Source organism: Macrobrachium nipponense, chromosome 9, assembly GCF_015104395.2.
Source record: "Macrobrachium nipponense isolate FS-2020 chromosome 9, ASM1510439v2, whole genome shotgun sequence".
Classification (NCBI taxonomy): Eukaryota; Metazoa; Arthropoda; class Malacostraca; order Decapoda; family Palaemonidae; genus Macrobrachium; species Macrobrachium nipponense.
In genome coordinates this window covers 61358642-61379303 of record NC_061110.1, presented here as the reverse complement: position 1 = coordinate 61379303, position 20662 = coordinate 61358642, and the positions used below count along the sequence as shown (strand labels likewise).

The 20662-nt window shown below is 40.4% G+C and overlaps 1 protein-coding gene across 1 annotated transcript in view; it reads right to left on the bottom strand.

Moving 5' to 3' along the window:
* The window catches only part of LOC135217989 (WW domain-containing oxidoreductase-like), a 56755-nt gene that overhangs the window by 20982 nt on the left and 15111 nt on the right, over positions 1-20662 (bottom strand). Inside the window, exons 2-3 of the mRNA XM_064254120.1 lie at positions 20313-20452; positions 13421-13542 (exon numbers count right to left, since the gene is read on the bottom strand). Of these exons, the coding sequence (XP_064110190.1) occupies positions 13421-13542; positions 20313-20328 (138 nt within the window). The 5' untranslated portion in view covers positions 20329-20452. The remainder of the gene's footprint in view (positions 1-13420; positions 13543-20312; positions 20453-20662) is intronic.

The window sequence follows — 20662 nt, the reverse complement described above, 5'->3', positions numbered from 1 at the left end:
TGTTGGTGACAAAGTCTTTGTGGAGGTTAATATCAGAAATAAAATTAAATAAGTTAGGTTCTAAGTTTAAAGTGTCTGTTTCGAGTTGTGGAAATAAAGAAAGGGAATAGATTTGTTGTTTTAGATGGGAATACAGGGTTGTCTAGGTTGACACCCATGTTTAAGATTAAGAGAACACTGTGATTGTGTTGAGATGGGGGTAGTTTGTGTTTTTCTTCTCTTTGTGTGCAATTGGTTTTGGTTAGAGGTTAGCATTTTATTTTCTCTGCACATTTTTTTTTCTTTCACCATGTACATTTGCATATCTTCCTCTTTCTATTGATGTGTTTTTCTGTAAACTGGCTGACCTCAAAGTTTACCCAGCCTGAGGAACTGCATATCGATATATTTACCCATCCAGTAAGGGTTAAGGCCTTCGTAGAGAAAGTGATGTCGAAGCGATCTGCAATGCAGATGTAAGGGAATACGTAGAAATTAATCGTTTTTGTATTAGTCCTACTGTGTACAGTGATAGAGTAAGGGATTAAACACTCAAAGCAGGGGGTACAGCTCCAAATGTAAATGTTATGGAGTATGCCATCTACCTATGAACCCCATTGCTTATAGGACCAGTTGAACGGCTGACAGAGTCCATTTTAATCCACAAGTAAGAGATGCATTCCTAATCACCTCATGGGTTTGATTTGAGGAGAATGGGCGCGCCAGGTTAGAGGAGAGAGCTGAGCCTCAGATTCTTTTTTAACAATACTGATTCGGCAGTGTCATTTTCCTTCTGTTTCCCTTAGTTTGCTTAGTTCCATACACACTGCCTTCCTCTACAGATTAAATTTAATGTAGTAGACTTAATTTAATGTAGTAGACTTATTCAAGTAAAAATGGCGTTCGCCATTACCACACAAATTGACACTCTCCTCATTCTCCTCTCCGACTCCTTGGTCAGAGTTCATGGTAACCTCATCGAATCTCACCATGTCACCATATATGAGGACATGTTAGAAAGAATTTGAGCTGATGAGTGGCATCTTCAAACTTTGTATGTCACCAACCCCACTAAACTTGAATCAGATGTAGAGTGAGACAAACAATTGATGAGGCTGATCATGCAACCACAAGGCTTGGTAACTGAATCGGTGCATTGGGTAGCGCAACACAGCCTAACCTGCAGCCTACTGCTCGTCTCCCTCGATTTAAAGAACTCCCATTTCCCATCATCAAAGGTGACAAGAGCGAATACGCCAATTTTAAAGAGCTCTTTGACGTGCACGTACATTAGCACACAGATTTAGATGACGTGACTTTAGGGTCTTTAGTGGGGGAGCTGTTCAAGGTAGTGCTAGCCCTGAGCGTAACTGGTGTCAATCATCAAGTAGCTCTTGATGTATTGGAAAGGTACTACGGGAATAAGCCTCAAATGCTAGTCATACTGCATCGGTGGTTAGCCAATTTGTGCCTAAGTGCAACCACAGTGAACTAAAAGCATTTCAAATTGAACTTAATGTGCTGAGTGAGCAAATTGGGAGGTTAAGTGGATCCACCTCAGATCAGGGAATGCTGCTAAGTCCGATTAATCAAAAACTATACCAGGGTCAAATGTATCCGAAAATTGTGGAATATCTGCGTAAATGCTATAACACACTGGATGAATTATTTGGAGCAATAGATTTCCTCATTAGCTATATGGAGGACGATGTGTTGCAGAAAGGGGAAGATCTACCACGACCCTCGTGACTGAAAGGATCAGAACCTGGCATCTCTCGGACAGTCATACCCCATTCAGTAACGGGAGTCATTCTGCCTTCAGTTGTACTAAGTATGCAAATGCGAAATGCCAGCTAGTCCTGAGCCGTAGATATTTCAATTGTTTTGCATCAGAGCACAGTAGCAAACAACATAGCAGTAAACAGAACTGCAAACTGTGCGATGGATGCCATCATAGCCTTGTCTCCAGCACACCCGCTACCACCAATTACAATTTCCAACCATTGTAACGTAGATCAAGGGAAGACGTGTGTAAAGGTGAAAGTGGTAAAAGAGCAGCCTTCAGCTGGTCTGCCTGCCACTCTCCTACCAACAGCAATGGCCATTTTATACGCTCACAACCAGCCATTCCAAACTCGCATGTTCCTAGATACTGGGAGCCAAAGGGGCTTCATCTCTAGCTGGTTGGCACGAAGTTCAATCTGCCAGTAATCAGATGTGTCTCGTTAAACACAACAATGTTGATACTCCCATCCACAATGCTGGGCTGAAGAATGTACAGAAATGTTTGAAAGAAAAAGGGGGCAAAATGGCTGACCTGGACGTAAAAGGGGATGTTTTGAATCACATCAATCTGTTCATTGGGGCTGATTATTTTAATTCTTTTTTTTAATTGGGATGGGCAAAATTGAAGGGGTTAACTTGTTTGTGCCTAATGATGGGGTTTCACCTTACGGGAGGGTGCCTCAGTGGGCCTTGGTAGGGATAGACATGTCAACTTTTCAAACCTTATGCATGTGTAGGTTGGTAGGAACTGAACAAGATATTGACATATGGTGGAAATTGGACCAGGTTGGTATCGCACTAAATCTGAACATAAAGCCATGGAAAAGGTGCAACAAAGTATCGTAAGGACATAGCAAGGCTATCTTGGGAGCTTACCATTCTGTGGGTCAGAGTGACCGAACACTAATTATTGTGATGCTCTCACACAAATGAACTCATTCGAGAAGCAATTTGAGAGGAACCCTGATTATAGAGCCACTTATCAAAACGTTCTTCAGACTTATCTGGATGCAGGCTTCATAGAAGTGCACAACCCCCAGATAGAGGGATATTACCTTCCTCATTTCGGGGTAAAAAAAGCAAAGCCTGACCACCCCTCTATGCATAGTTTTCAATGCCTCCTCTAGACCAAGGGAGAGCTATCCTTGAACGATTGTCTATACCCAGGACCAAATATGGTCGAGATGCTGTACAATTTATTGCTAAAATTTAGACAGAATCTTTTGATATAACTTCTGACATATCAAAAGCGTTCCATTGTGTGCTATTCGACCGTGAGGACACCAAATATGCTCGTTTTCTATGGCGCAAGATGCCTACACAAGCAGCTACCTTCGCCTTTAAAGCTGTGGTTTTCGGAGTCACTACCAGTCCTTACCTGTTACAGCAAGTGCTTAGAACGCACCTGGAAAGGAAGGGAAGGGGAGATCTCGTAAAGTCCTACTATGTTCATAACTACTTACAAACATATAATTCAGTAGAGGAGAGATATTAGACGAGTTCAGTTGTATTCATACTTTGAAATTCACAAGGGGAATCATTTATGAAGGGTCAGAATTACATATCTTTACTGCTGCCTCAAGTAAGGCGTATGGGGCTGTGGCATATGTGAAGAGAGAGAAGGACAGGTCAACATTCTAACTTACAAAATGTGAGTGACACCTAGGAAACAAGCCAGGCTAACTATAGCCAAATTAGAATTGCTAGCCTTGCTATTGGGGTTTAGGTTAGGGAAACATTGGAAGAAACTTCTAGGAATTCAATATATCTCCAACTGGACAGACACCAAGGTAGCCATGGCTTGGGTAGCCAGTCGGGAGGGAAACAAAAACACTCTCATTTCCAACTGGGTGGGGGAGATTTGTTTTCTCCAACAGGAATGTGACATCAAACTCAGGTACGTCCCCACCAGCTGTAACCCGGCTGACATTCTGACATGAGGCTCCACCCTGAGAGAGTTGTGGCATGCAGGGCCAGACCCTCTTACAACAGACCGACGGAGCCAACCCACCTGTGAATATTGATGAGTCATCAACCACAAACTGAGTACAACTCATAGGGACACTTCGAGAATTGAGGGATGAAATGGAAGCTAACTCCGCCTGCCAAAATCTGGGAGATAGAGGGAAGTAAGGTTGATTTTGTAACTTTGATGGAAAGTATGAAGTGTGTCTTGAAGTTTACATGCTGCAAGGCTTATCCCTTTATTAAACTTGCGCTAAATGGAGCAATGGCACCATCTCCCTACAGTCTGTGACAGATTAGAGAACGGGATTAAGGTAACCCCCACATTGACAATTTCATTATTCAGCTAGGATTAGTAATGAGGAAAGGGGTTGTGTACACTCACAGTAGTCAACAACGTTATAGGACTAAAAACTGAAATGATTTTGTTACATTTGAAGGGAAAATTAATCCTGGTGTATCTGAAACACCATTATGCTATGGACGTGCATTGTGGCGTAAACGACTTAATGACCCTTTTCCGCCAGAAGTGCTGGAGTCCAGGATTGAGGGCCACAGCCAAACGTGTAGTAGGGATGTAGAACATGCATGCATCATTGCTTTCAGACCTCTTCTTAGCCGTTTACTGGCTTCTCCGCTCTCAGTTGACAGAGCGTGCCTGATTCGCCCATTCACAAATGCTAGGGGCAACCACACCGGACCCATGGCAGTTGAAGGGGGGACAAGCTATCTCCTCATCATCACATATATGACCAGTCATGCAGTGTATCTAGACTACTGTAGCAGCTTCGATGCCACCACATTTGTGCTGATGCTGAGAAAATTCGCTGCTACCATGGAACGCGCCTCCCTCCAAGATATGTAGTGATAACACTATGAATTTTCGCACTGCCAGCGCCTTTTTGTATGAGATACACAAAGAGGATGACTTGCAGCAGTCCATCAGAAAAATAGGGATCCAATGGATTTTTTAGATGCCGAGGTCCCCATGGAAGGGAGGCTACTTTGAACATTTAATAGTAGTTAAACGCTCATTGGAGACTACCTAACGGTGCAACGTCTTCAGCGAAGACCAACTTCGCACCCTCGTTAAAGAAGCTGAAGCTTTAGTCATTAACTGCCTGCTCATGTACGCGGGGGATACATGGGGAGACGAAGTGCTTATGCCCTCTCACTTGATTCGGGGTGACTTAGTGAGACTGCTACCGCCAGTTGTTCCTCATGAAGTGATGTATCAGATCCTGACAGACTAAGCAGGTAAGACAGAAGTATTTTCAACTCACCAAAGCCCTTGAACGTTTCAAGTAGTGCTAGCAAACTGGATACCTGAGGTCGCTACAAGAGCAACAATTTCAGGGGGAACCCAGCTACTGCGCTGCAAATTGGCGACATTGTGTTAGTTAAGATTGAACAACATAAGCGCAGTCAGTAGCTCTTGGGCAAAATCATTACCATTTACCCCGACGAACATGGGGTGATCCATTCCCTAAAGGTTCTCTTCGAAGGCGAGGAGCACCTGAGAGCATTGGAACATGTCATGCCGTTAGAAGTGAATACCCATGACGACGAAAAGGAATCCAGTAGAGAAATCCAGTAGGAAGAGAACGGCAGGAAAAGCGAGTTAGAAATGGAAAATCAGAACGAATGGGAAGATAGTGCAGAGAGTGCAACATGACAGACTGGGAGACTCGAGGTGAGTGAAACAGATAGTGTTAGAAACAGTGCAAGCAAAGCAGTGAACAGTGGTGGCGCAAGACCGAGAAGGAAAGCTGCTATGGAGCAGAGATAGAAAATGTCGGAGAGAGTAAGAGACAGATTAGTGTAGTGTTTTGGTGTATTAGATATTTGTTTTCCAGAGGCGAACTTCAAATAGTGTGGACCAAGAAGAGACCTGAAGGTGTGAGAGTTGTTCATGAGTTACGTCTCATGCATCCAGCTAGGGCGGATGGCAGAAGCAATTGAAAATGTGAAAATATTTGAGTACCGATGTAACTGTCGTATTTTTCTTGTGATGTACCATTATATGACCCACATCTTATTTGTGGAAACCAATGTTTTCTCTCAAGGGTCTTCGAGTGGAGCATTGAATTGTTCGACTGTTAAGACTATGCGATGCTGGAATTCACAAGGCACTACCAGATATGCGCATAATTTAGCAAAGAGAATCTCTTGCTGTTGCAATAATAACAACTTTACGATGTTTAAAACATCGTCATGCTACCTTTGCATGAAATTCAGCAATATTTGATTGCATTGCTTACAGCATGACTGATGTCTTGTATTATTTGATTGCATTGCTTACACAATTATTGATGTCTTGCATTATCTGACTGCATTTCTTACAGCATTATTGATGTCTTGCATTATCTGATTGCATTGCTTACACCATTATTGAGGTCTTGCATTATTTGATTGCTATGTTTGCAGTATTATTGAGGTCTTGCATTATTTGGTTGCATTGCTTTACACCCCAATATTGAGGTCTTGCATTATCTGATTGCATTGCTTACACCATTATTGATGTCTTGCATTATCTGATTGCATTGCTTTACACCATTATTGAGTCGTTGCAATATCTGACTGCATTGCTTACACCACCGTTATTGATGTCTTGCATTATCTGATTGCATTGCTTGCAGTATTATTGAGGTCTTGCATTATTTTGATTGCATTGTTTAAAAATATCCACAATTATATATAAAAATATATTTCTATGTAAAAATATAAAACAAAGACTTTCGAACACTTGAACGGTGTTCCTCATCAGTGTGACGTTAAAATGTAATGAAAGATTGCATTGCTTTATACCATTATTGATGTCTTGCATTATTTGGCGCACACCATTATTGTGGTCTTGCATTATTTGATTGCATTGCTTACACCATTATTGAGGTCTTGCAGTATCTGATCGCATTGCTTACACCATTATTGATGTCTTACATTATTTGATTGCATTGCTTACAGTATTATTGATGTCTTGCATTATTTGATTGCTTTGCTTACACCATTATTGATGTCTTGCATTATTTGATTGCATTGCTTACACCGTTATTGATGTCTTGCATTATTTGATTGCTTTGCTTACACCATTATTGTGGGCTTGCATTATCTGATTGCATTGCTTACAGCATTATTGAGGCATTGCATTATTTGACTGCATTGCTTTCACCATTATTGAGGTCTTGCAGTATCTGATCACATTGCTTACACTATTATTGATGTCTTGCATTATCTGATTGCATTGCTTACACCATTATTGATGTCTTGCATTATTTGATTGCATTGCTTACAGTATTATTGATGACTTGCATTATTTGATTGCTTTGCCTACACCATTATTGATGTCTTGCATTATTTGATTGCATTGCTTACAGCATTATTGAGGCCTTGCATTATTTGGTTGCTCTGCTTTCACCATTATTGTTGTCCTGCATGATCTGATCGTCTTGCATTATTTGATTGCATTGCTTACAGTATTATTGAGGTTTTGCATTATTTGATTGCATTGCTTATAGCATTATTGAGGTCTTGGATTATTTGATCGCATTGGTTACACCATTATTGAGGTTTTGCATTATTTGATTGCATTGCTTACAGTATTATTGAGGTTTTGCATTATTTGATTGCATTGCTTACACCATTATTGATGTCTTGCATTATTTGATTGCATTGCTTACACCATTATTGATGTCTTGCATTATTTGATTGCATTGCTTGCAGTATTATTGATGTCTTGTATTATTTGATTGCATTGCTTACACCATTAATGATGTCTTGCATTATTTGATTGCATTGCTTACAGCATTATTGAGGCCTTGCATTATTTGGTTGCATTGCTTACACCATTATTGATGTCTTGCATGATCTGATCGTATTGCTTGCAGCGTTGTTGATGTCTTGTATTATCTGATTGCACTGCTTACAGGATTATTGATGCCTTGCATTATCTAATTGTATTACTTACAGCATTATTGATGTATTGATTTATTTGATTGAATTACCTATCGCATTATCGAGTTTTGTCTTTGCCTAATTGTATAGCTTGTGATTGTATTGATTTCTTGCATAATGCTCGATTGAGTAACGACGTATTTTAGTGTTTCTAGATTGTAAAAAATTGTATATGTTGTTTTAAATGAGTTAGCAGAGTGATTACTCTAGTAGCGAAATGTAACTTGTTGTGAGCTAGATTCGAATCATAGCGCTGCGATCGAGACTAGGCCACGACCAGTGTAACCATGACCACTGCCCCACCAGACCTTCTCTTCCTCATCTTCCTGTGACAGTTGCTATTTTCTCAGTAACAGTTACAATTCCACAGAGTTCTGCTGTAAAAATTAACTTGATGTCATTTTCGAAGTTACCTTCAAACAGAACTGTAGTCTTCAAAATTTAAAATTTACAATATTGCAAAGGTCTTCCAATTCTAGTATTAATCCCAGAATGATAATGGTTTCTGAAATTCATAATTTCAATAGAAGAGTCAGTATACACTAGATTTTTTGGCTTGTCTTTGCATTTTGTGTCATCTTGAAGATGAAATTTCCTATTACCCAAGTTTCATCTTAGGTAAGTACCATCCTTCATAATTGCTGTTTTTTCAATGTCAGTCACAATGCCGTACAACTTTGCTGTCAAGCACCCAAGATGACCTCGCTCCTCAACGCCGTTCCGTGCAGCCTCGTGTGGACGAATGTGTTCAAGCACCACAACGTGTCTCGTGTGCCTTTTATAACCCCTAGGAAGCATCGGGGTGTCCTGAGGGGCATTCGTAGGCCTTTGGGAGGCCTCAAACCAAAGGACATAGACGACTACTTGTTAGAGCTTGATCGGGAGCATGTCGCCAGTCCTCATTTTGATGGCGGTTGGTCATCTAGTGACGAGGACATCACTCCCGATGTTAGTGATGATGAATACTTGCCCCCAATGTCCGTATGAGGGTCACATGCCGAAAGTGAGCTCGAATTTATTGGTTTTAGTGCTTATGAGGGGGAATCTGAGGAGGAGGAGTTGTTGTCTAGTTTTGTCGCTGATGACGACACAGAAAGTGAGGGCCTACGAAACTGTAGAAGGTCGGAGCGTCGCGCCAGCCAAGGTGAAGGCCGGTCGTCCGAGAGCAACGAGGGGTGGTCGGAGGACCCCACCTCACCTAACATGCACCCATTCATGGCAGTACCTGGGCTCACCGTACCTGTTCCTCTCACTGCTCTGGGGTTCATTCATTTGTTCCTTACGCGGGAATTGCTGGAATACCTGGTAGCAGAGATGGCAGACTACGCTCGGTACTGCCGTGACGAACTACGGACGACATTGTCGTATCGCTGGCGGGGCTGCAACCTCACCGACATGGCACATTTTTTGGGGCTCCACATTTTTTTTGGAATGATGCCTGCTGCCGACTTCAGGCAATATTGGAGGCGGAATTTTTTTTTAAGTACGCCCAATGTGCCCGCCGTTATGCCCTGTGATAGTTTCCTGGCGTTGGACAGGTATTTCAACCCCTTCAACCAAAGGACCATAACCCGGAATAACTCCGATCACCTCATCTTAGTCCGCCCAGTGTTGGAGTACATTCGTGAATGGTGCCAAACTCTCGTGGTTCCTGCAAGAACCTTTTCTTTGGATGAGGGGATGATGTCTTACAAAGGACGTCTGAGCTTAAAAGTGTACAACCCCAAGAAGCCAAAGAAATATGGTGTGAAATTGTTCTTTATTACGGAGTCCAACACTGGATATGTCGTGGACTTCTGTGTATTCTGGGGTCTTCTCCACGCTGCATGACACTGTGTTCAGTCTTGTGGATCGTTTCCATAACCAGGGATACCACCTGTTTATAGATAATTATTATAACTCGGTATCCCTGACCCAGGAACTGTATGAAGCAGTGCATGGGGCCCCGAATGTCCTCAAGAGGTTCGCTAGCCATCCGCAACATGTGGCAAGAGGAGAGACAGAGTGGCAGCGGAAGGGAGCTGTCTTTGTCATTTGTTGGAAGGGGTCCGACTCGTCCCCATGATTACGACGAGTCATGAACCCATCCAAGAAGAGATCGTCCAGCGGAAGAAGACATGTCGGCAGGGCTGAGTTATGTATGAGGAGTTTCGTGTTGAGCGGCCTACCATCGTTGGGCACTACAATAGGCACATGGGAGGAGTTGATCTCTTTGATCAACTCATCCAGTATTATTCCTTTGCCAGGAGAACCAGGAGGTAGACACAGAAGCTCCTCAAATACATACTTCAGTTGGCCCTCCAGAATGCCTACATCCTCTACTGTGGGTACTATAATCCAGACCTCCGGAGGTTGTCCCACATCCAGTTTCTCGAGGTCGCCAGGAATGGCCTCATCAACTTTAATCCCGATGAGTGGCCTTCCATCACTGGCCCCTGCCCCGAGCTGCAGATCTGCCCTTCCCCTAGAGGAAAGGGCGGTTATTAGGCGGGCCAACTTCCGGGTCCAGTCCTGCTGCCGCCGCCCTGCTGCCGCCGCCCTTGATGATCCCGCCCCCACTCAGATTATGACTTCTCGTCGGATACTGGACCCTGTGTGTCGGCTGCAGCCAGGGGATCACACACTGAAGCTCTTACAAGGGCGCAGGCAGAAACGGTGCCAGGTGTGCCATATGAATGGCAGAAGGAGAGACACCCGGTTCTTCTGTTGCACCTGCAATATAGCTCTTTGCAGGTTCGGCCAGTGTGACCGCAAGTACCACACTGTGGTCATATATTGGAGTGTGCCTACCCTAGGGACAACAGAGGGCACAGAGGGCCGCTGAAGGGCGGCGGCCCATGAGCAGTAAGGGCGCGCGTCTCCCTCCTCCACCTGTACCTCATCATGTCGAGCGGAAAAAAATGCAAGACTCTTCAATGGAGGAGGGAGACAACAAGATTAGAATGAAGAGTCAGGATTACGAGTGAGTATTCTGCATTGATTTTATATTTAGTTTTATATTTATTACAAGTTTTTATATATCTGTATTTATTGATCTATTTTTATATATTATTTCATTTTATGCAGAAAAGAAAAGTTTCACCTGCATTCCTTTTAGTTACATATTCGTACAGAATAAAAAAATTTAATATCATATATATATATATATATATATATATAATATATATATATATTATATATAATAATATATAATATGTATATATATATTTGGTATTTTTGGGTAAGTAAAAAATCTAAAATTTTAGTAATATTCAATAATTTATCTTCATTTTAAAACAAATTGGAAGTCTCTAGCACAATATTTCGATTTATGGTAGTTTTTGACTTTTCGAAAAAAAAAACTTTTTCCATCCTCCGTGTGCGGATTCTCCGCCGCAAATCTCCGAAATGCTTACGTCACATTGGCGTAATATTTGCACCGTTTCATATTAGCTGTTATATAGAGTTGTATATATGAAAATTTGTGCAATTGCATGTAGAATACAAAAAAAATAATTCATGGTCGTAGCTTCAATCACTTTTGAAATATTTGCATATAAATCACGATATAGAAAAAATTTGACATTCGGTCAACTTTGACTCGACCGAAATGGTCAAAAAACGCAATTGTAAGCTAAAACTCTTATAGTCTAGTAATATTCAATCATTTATCTTAATTTTGAAACAAATTGGAAGTCTCTAGCACAATATTTCGATTTATGGTGAATTTAAAAAAAATTTTCCTTCCCTCCGCGAGCGGATTCTCCACTGCAAATCTCCGAAATGCTTACGTCACATTGTCGTAATATTTGCACCGTTTCATATTAGCCGTTATATAGAGTTGTATAAATGAAAATGTGCACAATTTCATTTAGAATACAAAAATGAATAATTCATGGTCATAGCTTTTATCGTTTTCGAAATATTTGCATATAAATCACGATAAATAGAAAAAAATTCGATGTTCAGTCAACTTTGACTCGACCGAAATGGTCGAAAAACGCAATTGTAAGCTAAAACTCTTATAATCTAGTAATATTCGATCATTTATCTTCCTTTTGAAACAAATTGGAAGTCTCTAACACAATATTTAGATTTATGGTGAATTTTTGAAAAACTTTTTCCTTCCCTCCGCGCACGGATTCTCTGCCGCAAATCTCCGAAATGCTTACGTCACATTGTCGTAATATTTGCACCGGTTCATATTAGCCGTTATATAGAGTTGTATATATGAAAATGTGCGCAATATTATGTAGAATACAAAAAAAAAAATAATTCATGGTCGTAGCTTTTCTCATTTTTGAAATATTTGCATATAAATTACGATAAATAAAAAAATTTCGACATTCGGTCAACTTTAACTCAACCGAAATGGTCGAAAAATGCAATTGTAAGCTAACACTCTTACAGTCGAGTAATATTCAATCATTTATCTTCATTTGGAAACAAATTGGAAGTCTCTAGCACAATATTTCGATTTATGGTGAATTTTTGAAAAAAATCTTTTTACTTCTGCACGTTATGAATTCATACATCATTTTGTGATATTTTCTCTGTGTTGATTTGATCGTTTTACAATGTGTTATATACCAAAAGGATCGCAATTTAGTGTACAATACTAATAAAAAAATTAAGTTGTTAGCTTTAACCGTTTTGCTCACAGCACGATTTGTGTACAATTATAAATGAAATTTCTTTTCACGCTGTCATATATTCCAATATTTATATATGATAATGATATTTTTTACATTTCTGATGGTTGCCTACTAAACTTCAGGCAATGACAAATAGAGGAGCCAAAAATGAACTCTTAATCTTGAAAACTAAGCGTGCTGTGATTTTTTGAAAAAACTTTTTTTCCACTTCGGCGCTCACTCCTGAACCCCGCCGGCATACGGGAGACGATTTCTGAAATACCGCTTCCGCGGTTAAGGGTTAAAGAGGAGCTTCAGTTCTTCATACTTGGCCATCAGGCCTTGGCAGTTCCATTGCACACTGAATACTGGAAGAACATTACCTAGAGTCTTTCAATTAACATTTCTTGATTTACAAGAGCATTTGAAGATTTCTTTAAAACAGATCTTGACAGAAGGGGTTTCATATTTTTCTTGATGCCCATTTTTCTTGATGTTTCATCCATCGTGTTTGGAGATAAAACGTCACATCTATTGGAATTATTTATCTTTTCATGTTTCTTTTTGACAGAAGAGATAGGGATGGAAGCCTCCCTTTTTTGCAGCTAATGGCTGGATAACTATGCACCTTTTCATAACAGCTTTCCCCTGAATCAGGCAAGGAAATTGTCTGAGATGACAACCCAGGGCTGTATGTCTAAGCGTGCACAGAAAATTGCCACTAGGATGAGCCAGACTACAAGGGTTTACAGTATCGACATGGGAGAAAAGTTTCTTCAATATGATTCTACAGTCGGGCTGAACTAGCTTTGCCCCATACCAATAACACCTGAAAACACCTGGGCAGTATTCCCAGTGGCAATGATCACACATGGGCAATGTTCCCAGTGGCAGTGTTCCTTGTGGCAATTATTCCATATGGGCAATGTTCCAAGTGGCAATCATCCCAGTGGCAATTTTCCCAGAGGGGGTCAATCTACCAAAGAAAAGGAGCCCTGTAATAGACTTTTAGGCTGTCTGGGTTACTCTGATTTCTGTTCAGTCATTTTGATTCTCTATTTTTAATTCTTGAAAATGCTACATGTCCAACTAAAGTTCTTGCAAAAACAATCCAACAAATATCTTACCATGGATTTTGTAAAAGGACGTACTACTGCATGCAGCAGGCGCATTGCCAACCAGTGACGGGTAAGGTAAGTAGATAATGCATTTCCTGGGTGGACTGCATAGCAGTTGATCCCCTTTTCACCTGTAAAAGCAAATAAAAGAATATCACTTGACTACAATACATCAATCTAATTTGACGTGGCCTACAGTAAATGTATTATGAATATACAGGGTGCAACACGAGTTTATGTAAATATTTTGGGAAATGAAACAAGAAAAAATGTAATCTTAAGCAGAAAATGTCCTATAAAGATATGGATTTTTAAGGCTTTGTTTGCTTGTGAAGGGAAATTTTAAAATAATTGTTTATCCATTAGCATTCTCTCGGGCGAGTAAGATGGTGTATGGGATGTACATCAATAGCACAAGAAGTGAGCCTAATTGAATCTCTCCTCCATCAAAGGTAGGCTTATTAATTAGACAACCATCACAGATTTTAAAAACATACTGTATAAAGAATCCCTCCCTCTCCATCAAAAGTATTCATCAGACACCAGTCATGGGCATAGGCCTAGTCATGACTCCTGATTCAAACTATTCCATGACAAGGCAGTAGGACAGCGAGCTAGATTTCAACAGTAGAAAATAAAGCAACATTCACACTACATACTTACTTGATATGTAAAGGTATACAGTACTGCTCTAAGCTAATTATTAAAATTAATTTACCTGCAGGAAAAAGAAGCATAATTAAAAGACAAGCATTCCACTTGTTTCATTTACTTCATCCCCCTCTTCCCACATCTCAGGCTACACCGACCTCCAGTCAACAACCTCTTAGCCAGAGAATAGTGTTAATGACGAATTGTTATTTCAAAATTTTGCCTCACCAACAAATGAGGACCTTTATAAAACATTTTGTGCTCAGAATTGTCTTTTCTTTGATCTCCCGAAATATTTGCATAAATTCATGTTACACTCTGCATAATAGCACCATACAATAGCTTTTCTGCAGCATTCTTATGGTTATGAAGGTCATCCCTATTATGAATCTCATAATGATTAATCAAGTCAACTGGTTATTTGTCATTTTCCAATAAAAAGCATCCAAGTAGTCTAGTATCTTTAAATGTGACATGCAGAGCCCAAGCCCCTCCAACATCCTATTTTTCAGACTAATACGCACTCGCTCATTCTCGAGACTGAACTCATTACAATTGTTTTGACACCAGTTTTGTATAGTGACCAAGTAATTTATAAGAACTAAAAATTTGGATCTTATTATATTCTGTTCATACTTATAAACTAGCAAGTCCACAAATGGCAGGCTCTGTAAGCTAAGAAGTTAAGAGGTTCCAGTTGCAGTTGGCACTTTTTTGTTTCTCCCTGTCTGTGCGTTTGTATGGGATTCATTGCCAATAGTAACAATTATTACACAGCACCTCTGTCTTTGGGAGATATTCACTTTTTAAGAACACTAACAAAATCCATGTGAAAGTCTTGTTGTGCTTTGTTATGAGGTTTTCCATTTGCTTACTGGAAAACTAGCTTGGCCTCTGCTGTGTTGTCAATGCTGGTAGGTTCATGAGAGGCTAAACATTATCGGAGAACACCAAGGACCTAATTCTTCTGGAAAAGGTCCTGATTCTACGAGTACGGTGTTAGAGGGTAAAACTTATGTGTGAATATGAATTGTAATTGTTGAAGTTCCCCCACTTGTTTACGTTTTCTGTATCCTAGAAGTTTGTTTTTTGTTAAAATAAACGACGGGTCTTCTTGAAAGCAAGCCATCTTTCTGCCTAGACATTAAGCAGAGTTGTATGATAGCCTATAGTGATGCAGATAACAGAAAAATCGTGCAAATGATGATACAAACATCAAATTTGGCACAAGTGTCCTCCAAGGTATACTAATCAAATTTGCCCGATTGGCCAATTGAAAATCCAAGATGGCCGCCAAAATAACCACCCGAAGTATAGTTTTGCTTAGAAATATCTGTAGTTGTCTGATTTGCATGATCTAAGTGTGGATTCCTATGTTTTGAAGCCTGCTGAACTATATTTTCCTGTTTAAAAAGCACTCTGAGACATATGTCTCAAGATGACCACCAAGATGTTTGTCTTTCTTTATAAAAGTTTTGTCCCGGCTAGTACATTTTCTAAATTACGCATACCGTGCTGCTGTTTCTCGATCTGCTACTGTTCACTTATGCAGCTGCAGAGTTATATGCAGGGAAGCTCTGCCTGAGAGCACTTGGATCTTCCTTTGCAAACCTTCTTACAGGTGTACTTTGTCAATTCTTGACAGCTTGCTGCAATAGGTGGTAGTGTTATCCAATGTATCTGCCATGCTTCTCCTTTCTGTGTCCACCCCCATTCAGCTGGACTGCTCATGTGTGGATTAAAGAGGGTTGCCCCAAATGATCTCAGCCTGGTAGGTGGAACTGAGTTGTACGGCCTTTGCTTGCGGGCAAACAGATCTAGTATTGCTTCGTTCCACACCCAATAGCTACGCTTGATATGAGGACAACGAATCTTTCCAGCCTCTGCATGTCAAGATCACGAATCAATGTTGGATGCTGGCTGAGATTGATGAATGTTTCAGTAATATCATCAAATACATTCCAAGTCTGCCATGCAGATTTCTTTGCTTTTCCACGGAGGGCAGACACAATGTCACATCCAGTGAATGCGTGAAAGTAGGGGATCCCTCTAGCTTTCTCAAGCCCAATTGCAGAAACTACCTCATGGACTGGAATCCATCACATATGGGCTCCTTGGCCAAAGGCAATCCACATTTCCTGAAGACCTAGTTTCTGGAAGGATGGTAGTACAGATATTGCTATGACTAGCACATCTGTGTTATTAGCCTTGATGATTATAGACTTGCTCCCATAAGTCGTTGCATCCCTAGTTTGAACAAATATTAGACTGTCAGCTTCTTCGTGACAACATGGGGACACAGCATCCAGAGACTTCACTGTGTCGCTAATAGCATCCTCTCCTTTTGTGACGATGACTGGGCTTGTCGTTTCTGCTTCACACATCTTTTTGGCCAGGAAGTGAAACAGTTCAGTCTTGTTGCTGGGGTCACGAAGGAAGCTTTGCCAGTTTCCTGGTGTCTTGCTTGTTCCTGTCACTCTTCTTCTGATTCCTTTCCCCCCTTTTTGACCTCATCTCTGATTTCAGATTTGATTTCCACTTGTGCCAAGCACCATAGGATTCCACCTTTGGGATGATGTCTTCTTTGGTATAGTCATTAAATGTCTTTGAAGTATGTGGAGGTGAGGCATTGATAAGTGCTTAGCCATCAATGATGATTGTATCTCCCTTTGGTTCTCCCACTGGGACATTCACTTGTGTTTCAAGAATTTCAACCAGCTGTGGCTTCTGACATGTATGAAGGCTTACCACTGTCACTGGGAGATGCTAGGGTATGACTGATTCTCGTGCTTGAAGAATTCTTGCAACTCACAGTCTGTTCTGGCTTGAGAGAACAGTCGCGAGAATAACTGACAGTCATCTTTTAGGACTTTCTCCTTAGCAATTCCCTCAGCCTGTTCTTGTTTGAAGAATGAAACAGGGTTTTTCTTGACTGGATGATAGAAAAGACTTTCAGCTTCATCCTCTAGCCCTTTCATAAATGATAGGAATTGCTCTTTGCCTCGCCAGTGATGTGTAGCTACCATTTCAGCTAGAGTTGGGTCTACAATGTTCCTTGTATCTAACACCATCAGGGCTGTTGAATCTTCTTGGAATGGGTTACACATCTCCTGCATCTCTGCAGAGAGTGATTTCACCTTTTCAAAGAAAGATTTCTGGGCACTCGGTGTCTGCTGCTGTATGTGGCATCCTTCATACCAGACATGGCCTCGTATCCAGCTAGTAGACGACTAACTTCAGGTCCAGCGACCATCCACCTACGAAGTGCTGACAGGTCCTCTGTCAACCCAATTACTCCTCCGTCACCTTTGATCACTGCATTATTGTGCTCGTGCATTTGATCAATCGCCATGCCAGAGAATTCTCTTCTCGGCTTGTGGATGATGAAGTTACCATTGTGAAACTCCTTGGCCACTTCTGGATGTTGTTGTTCGAGTGACATCATATCTCAGAGGTGAATAGTGATTCACCGGGCATAGTTAACATTGTTATTTGCAAAGAAGTAAGGCACCAGTTCTGAAAAGTGCTTCACGGTACAAGTTGAAGTCTTCCTTCTCTGAATGAGCGGATGAGGGTGAATATCGTGAGTTCCATGTCCAGCACCAGACTCCAGAATTGGAACTGCAGACTCTCTATCTTCCGTTTTTCACACTAGTCCTCAAAGGTTATTTCTGATGTGCTAGACTTTTCAGAGCAGAAATCATGATATGCCTTTTTCATCAGTTTGTACAACCTGCCAGCTATTCTGGCCTTATATAAATTAGTAGTACGCACTTCATTATGAACCGCTGTCATAAGAGTGCCACAATTGGCACAGTGGCCTATTCTAAGCACTTAGAATTCCATTTGACTTGGGAAAATTTTAGCCAGCAAACATTGCTATAGCTTTAGAGATATTTTCGAAGCCTGGCTCATTTATATGTTGTTTTGATTTGATTTCTGATTTAGTGTTATTCCCTAGTCTTTATATTTTGTGAAATTGCCATTGTCTCTGGTGAAATTTACATTTTTGTGTAATCTTATTTAATCTCTATGGAGAATTACTTCATTAATTCTACCATTGTTAGTTTGCACTAATGGCTACTATGATGTAATTAATACTGTTAGGCATATTCTTGTTACGAGACAAAGTTACTTAACAAAATCGTAGGGCTATTAACACACCTGAACTAGTCATATCGCCCCATCAGGGTAAACTAATAGTATGTGTTGCCTTAAACAATTAAGCTAGAAGTATTATATATGATATAATTTACCCTAGGGTAAGTGTATCTAATCATTATTTGCTATTCCTTGTCATTCTTAGTGTGACATTATATTTTAAGAGTATTCTTTATTGGAATATAACAAGTTATTAGTCTTTAGTCACATCACACTTTATTTTCTAATTAGGGATTAATCCTCTGCCTGTTGACTAAGAATTCATGAATATTATCATTGACAGAGTTTGAATATTGCCTATATTATGAATGGAAGGCTCAGTAATTTATATGTGTCATTTGTCCTTGTTTCTGGCTTGTCTTGTCCATTCCAACCAGTCTAGGGTTGAAATGTCCTCTAGAATGGGAAGGTGTTCAAGATTTTAAGCCAGAACCAAGGAAAGTTAAGATTTCTTATAACAAGATTCATTCATCCTTGTCTATATGCAAGTTGCCTCCATTCTCTAGAAAGCTATCTCTGCTCCCATTGGCTGCCTGGAAATTTACTCCCCACAAGGATTTGGGCATTGCTTACCGGGAGAAGTCTTAACAGCAGGGACCCACAGCAGTTCATCCTCAGAAGCACCACAGAGCTCAGAGCACTCAGAACCTCCTCAGAACATTGCCCTGCAGACACCACTTCACCCTTCCTGCTCCCCCTGCCTTCTCTGGGGAAGTCCCAAGTATTTTTATACTTCCATAGTGCACAAAAATATCAGCAGATAAGAAGACTACCAAGCCCAGGATTTCCAGGTACTGTGAGAGTAAATTCCAGTTCAGCCAGGAATTGTTTTGCTTTTTGTCTGTATTTCATTTCCATTCTTCCAAGGCAACTTCCCCCTCTTTGTTTAGCTTCTCATTCCCCCAGTCTTGGTTCAATTTTTTGTGATTACTGCCCGTTTGTGTTACTAGTAAGCATCCCCTAGTTAATTCAAGCAATTAAATAGTTCTCTCTGTGTAAATTTCCAGTCATTTTCATTCCCCCTGAGTGGCCTGTAAACTTTTGATTGAAAGAAAGTAGTGTGTAACGCTCGCCCACGTGTGCCACCGCCTTACGCTAGGATACCATCTCTTTGCAGACAAACACCATACCTGATTGTGGGAGAACTTGGGAACCCTTTGGAGTAAGCCTTACACTTTCAATAACCCGTTTGCGCAAAATTCTGTACGCCGTGTCTGGTTGCCCCCAGCCACGTGTTAAGGTATTTGAGTGGTTTAAATATCCTTTCATTCAAGAGTCCTGGTTACAGATACTGTAAGTAGAAAGTTGTGCTTTGAGGAGACTATTGTCTGTATGAGGGATCAAGGGTGTGGGTGTTGCTTTAGTGCATCCCACCACAGTGTAGTGAGATATTCAGATCTGAACTGGGGGAAAGTAGATTACCCTGTTGGGAGGCCAGCCCAGGGTATCCCTTAATTAAGAGAGAGTTTGCATATGGGGCAGTTACACAGATTTCTCCTTGAAGAAACATAACATTACTGTCCCTGATGCCTCCAAAGCATGCCTTTTTCAAAAAGCATAATTGTTGAGACCATTAAAGCAAGTTCCATAGCATATAAATATTATTCAAGGTAAATTTTCTAATTATACAAATACAGAAATATTACTGAAAACCTGCATACAAAATGATCAAATAACCAGAGCTATCTACATAATTTCCCACCTTAAATGGGTAACAAGTGGCATATGATATATTTGATGAATGTTAAATATTTTAAAATATAATAAATATAAGGGTTTACTAATAAATCTATTATAAAAAATAGCAAACACCAATCAATGCTGCATGATGATTCAAAACTGATGGTGAACAATACCACCAAAGCAAAAGCCATAGCAAAACAAACAAATGGCTCAACAAAAGAACAGCAAAAAAGTGAGAAGCAATTGGGACCATTTTTCATATCTGTTAATCAATACTGATAACTACAATGAATAATAGTCTCTGGTGGATGTCAAGCATTTTGTGATGGGAGGTTTCCCTTGCTTTTGACACATGAGGACTTGACCCACAACTTATACCATATACTGTACTATAAAAACTACTCACCAAATCTTCTCTGCATTTCAAGAGCTGTAAGTACATTGCAAAGCTTTGTGTTGGCATAAGCCCTAACAGACGAATATGCAGCACTGAACAATGGTGACAAAACTTCTTCTTCAATGTTACCACAATGTAAGGTTGCAAATCTGGAAGGTCAATATTTATTCATTCCGAAATCTTACAAAAATATGAAATAATAAAAACTGCTGTGCTGTACTCTCTATGCACAAAACTTTTGTGAGAATGGGGATTGCTACAATTATGATCATAATTAATATATTATTCAGAAGAAAAATTAAACACCTATTCATATAGAACTAGCCTGCAGGGGTCATTGACTTGAAATTCAAGTTTCC